The sequence below is a fragment of the Grammomys surdaster genome, unplaced genomic scaffold (genome assembly GCF_004785775.1).
Source record: "Grammomys surdaster isolate TR1022 unplaced genomic scaffold, NIH_TR_1.0 1155, whole genome shotgun sequence".
NCBI classification, from domain to species: Eukaryota; Metazoa; Chordata; class Mammalia; order Rodentia; family Muridae; genus Grammomys; species Grammomys surdaster.
This window is the reverse complement of record NW_021605574.1, coordinates 4,642-7,968: the sequence shown is the minus strand read 5'-3', so window position 1 is coordinate 7,968 and position 3,327 is coordinate 4,642. Positions and strand designations below refer to the sequence as shown.

At 39.3% G+C, this 3,327-nt stretch overlaps 1 protein-coding gene across 3 annotated transcripts; it reads left to right on the top strand.

The window, feature by feature from the left end:
- The first annotated feature begins 726 nt into the window (after positions 1 to 726).
- Positions 727 to 1,554, top strand: LOC114634985 (histone RNA hairpin-binding protein-like). 3 transcript variants are annotated; one of them, XM_028783607.1, is made up of 2 exons: positions 727 to 906; positions 1,000 to 1,554. In XM_028783607.1, exons 1-2 carry the CDS (start codon positions 727 to 729, stop codon positions 1,552 to 1,554), a joined length of 735 nt encoding a protein of 244 aa, XP_028639440.1. The 3 variants fall into 3 exon arrangements, with proteins under 3 accessions (XP_028639440.1, XP_028639438.1, XP_028639437.1); XM_028783605.1 differs by having other exon boundaries at positions 727 to 1,007; positions 1,068 to 1,554; XM_028783604.1 differs by having other exon boundaries at positions 727 to 1,554.
- Positions 1,555 to 3,327: the final 1,773 nt, after the last annotated feature.

Genomic DNA, 3,327 nt, shown 5'->3' with positions numbered 1-3,327 from the left:
TGCCTCAGCCTCCCGAGTGCTGCGACTTCATGAAACATTTCCAACATGCTAGTGCACCGATCTCATTTCAGTTTGCCTTATCTGGTCTGGAACTGTAGTTGCAAGGATGTAAGGCATGTGTCTAAAACATGCTAATGAAAACTGCTTTTGATTTCCCTAGGGAGCCAAAGGGCAAACCTGTATTAGCTGTTGCTTCCCACCCCACCCCATCTCAAAATCAGATCAAGAGTGTGGCCTGGAGACTCAGGTCTCCACCCAGTGTTTTGCTTTATTCTCTATGCTCATTAATTGGATGACTGGGCAGGCTGCCTTAGAACTTTGTCTTTATTTATAAAGTGGCATTTTTGCTATCTACCTGACTGGGTGGAAGAGTAAAACAAGATCAAGTTTATAGGTTGAGGGTGCAGTTGATTTGGCAGAGTACATACTTATCATCCACAGAAATGGGTTGGTTCCTCAGTAGCACATAAACTGGGTATGGTGGCAGATGCCTATGATCCCCACTTAGAAGGTTCCTCTGACCTTTAGTATCATGACTTTATAGTTATCCTTAGCTATACAGCAAGTGCCAGATTAACCTGAGATGTGTGGTAGCTTGTCTCAAAAAACAAACAAATGAACAGAAAATGGATATGAAGACACTTAGGAATCTCTCCACGAGACCTCGTCAGTGCAGTTGCCAAGGGAGGTTCTTGGCACTGAGCTGCCCTTCAGACCTCTGCCGCCATGGCCTGCAGACCTAGAAGCCCACCCCATTATGGGAGTCTCTGCGACAGTGGTGCGAGCTGGCGGTCCCCTGAGACATGGAGTCTCGGACACAAGCACCGAGCAGACGGAAGGGACCCGAAGCCTGAGGACTCCGAAGAAGGTGAGCTCCAGACTGTGGACCACGGACCTGAAAGCTTTGCAACTCCTGAAGGCCATAAGCCCCGTTCTAGATGTTCTGACTGGGCCAGTGCAGTTGAAGAAGATGAAATGAGGACCAGAGTTAACAAAAAGATTGCAAGGTACAAAAGAAAACTACTCATAAATGACTTCGGGAGAGAGAGAAAATCATCATCAGGAAGTGCTGATTCAAAGGAGTCTATGTCTTCAGTGCCTGCTGATGTAGAGACGGATGAAAGTGTCTTGATGAGAAGGCAGAAGCAGATCAACTATGGAAAGAACACTATTGCCTATGATCGGTACATTAAAGAGGTCCCGAGACACCTGCGACAACCTGGAATCCATCCCAGGACCGCCAAGAAATTTAAGAGATATAGCCGGCGGTCATGGGACCAACAGATTAAACTCTGGAAGGTGGCTTTGCATTTTTGGGATCCTCCTGCTGAAGAAGGATGTGATTTGCAAGAAATACAACCTGTAGATCTTGGAGAAATGGAGACAGAGTTCACAGAAAGCAGCTCTGAGTCTCAGACAAGTTCACAGGATAACTTTGATGTGTATGCTGGCACACTCACCAAAGTCAGACATGTGGACTGCCAATTGGAGGATGAGTTTGATTTGGAAGCTTGCTTGACAGAACCTTTGAAAGACTTCTCTCCCATGAGTTAACTGCCACCTGGTGGTTACTCTGAGAAATACTTGGCTCTGCCTGGCTGCCTGGAAGGCTTGAGCTGCTGTGCATTTCTATTTGTTTTCTGTTAAAAGTTTATTTTCTCATGATATTTTTTTCTTGCCTCATTTTTGTGTGTGGTGAGTGTGTTACGCATGTTTTAAATTGTAAATGAGGCTAAATCCAGTGAAGACTTAACCCATTATCTTTCTGCCCCCCAAGTTAGACTTGTGGCTCTCCACAAGAACTTGAGACTTCAGTTGCCACTTTTCAAATGGGTTGACAGTGGATTTTAACCATGTGTTTATGGGACCAATTTAGAATCAGCTGCCTTTCAGGTAACTGATGAAGAATTCTCAGTCAGGCAGCTGCAATGTCTTTGTAAAAACTTATTTTCTGGTCTTTTATCAATGTGAATGTAGTTTTCCCTCATACAGAGCTCTGAACAAAGATGTTAAGCTATTATATTAATGGGCTTTATGTAAGTTATATAGTTTTAATTTGGAACTTGAAATAACATTAGTGTGAGGTAAGTATCTTAGCACATGCTCTGAAAGTTGAGGCAGAAGAGAGGGATTTAGAAAGAACTTTGTTTTTTTAATGATCAGTTAATTTACCATATAATATTCCTGTAAATGATAATGTGTACAGATACTCTGTTCATGTAAACTTGTCAATATTTGCATTTCTATTGCTTTTGTATGGAATGATAATTGCAAAATAAAGATGCTTTAACTGAAAAAAAAAAAAAGGAATCTCTCCACAAAATTGGGCAGCTGGATTTCATATGGCTAGATTTAGCAAAGTAAAACATATTATGGTGTTACTTAATACATTTGAATTATAGTGATCCCAGTCTTTCTGAGTTTATGAATGCTAGCACCTTTTTAAAACTTTGTATGAGATGCTGATGTATATTAACTCCTTAACAGAATGCATGCTTTAATATGAGAAATATATTCACAAGTTTTATACACATGTATATGTTTAGATATTTAAATGTAGCCTTTAGCCATATAGGAAAGAGCTGCCATTGTTGATGTGTATACTATTTTGACATATTCTACTTTAAAACCTTTTTACAAAGTTCATTACAATATACACGATCACATCTTATCATTTACTTGTAATTTTTTGTTTAGCCCTTGAGTATTATTCATTCATTTCTTTCTTTCTTTCTCTCTTTCTCTCTCTCTTTCTCTCTCTCTCTTTCTCTCTTTCTCTCTTTCTTTCTTTCTTTCTTTCTTTTTTCTTTTTTTTTTTAAACAGGGTTTCTCTCTGTAGTCTTGGCTCTCTTGGAATTTGCTCTGTAGACCAAGCTGGCCTCACTCAGAGATCTGCCTGCCTCTGCCTCCCAAGTGCTGAGATTAAAGGCATGCACCACCACTGTGTGGCTTTATCACATTATTTCAATAATGTTTCTTTTTCATCGAAATAGAATAAAAATGGTAAGTGTGTCTATTAATAGTCAACTGGTTATTTCTGTCACCTGTTAGAATGAGAACTTAAAAGTATCATCATTTTTTATTTATCATTTTTTCTTTAGAGAGTCTTTGATCAAAGAGGGTAGATTAACTCAATAATGCTTAACTGGAGATATTCTTTACATAAACTGAGGAATACAGCTGGGCTGCTTAAGAAAATAGAGGGTATTAACATAACACTCTAAAATTGATGAATTAAGTTTGGAGTCCTCTAAAGTAATTATTGGATATCATAATTCAATCAAATAACCATTGAGCACTATAAAAATTAAAGCATGCAGCTTTAAG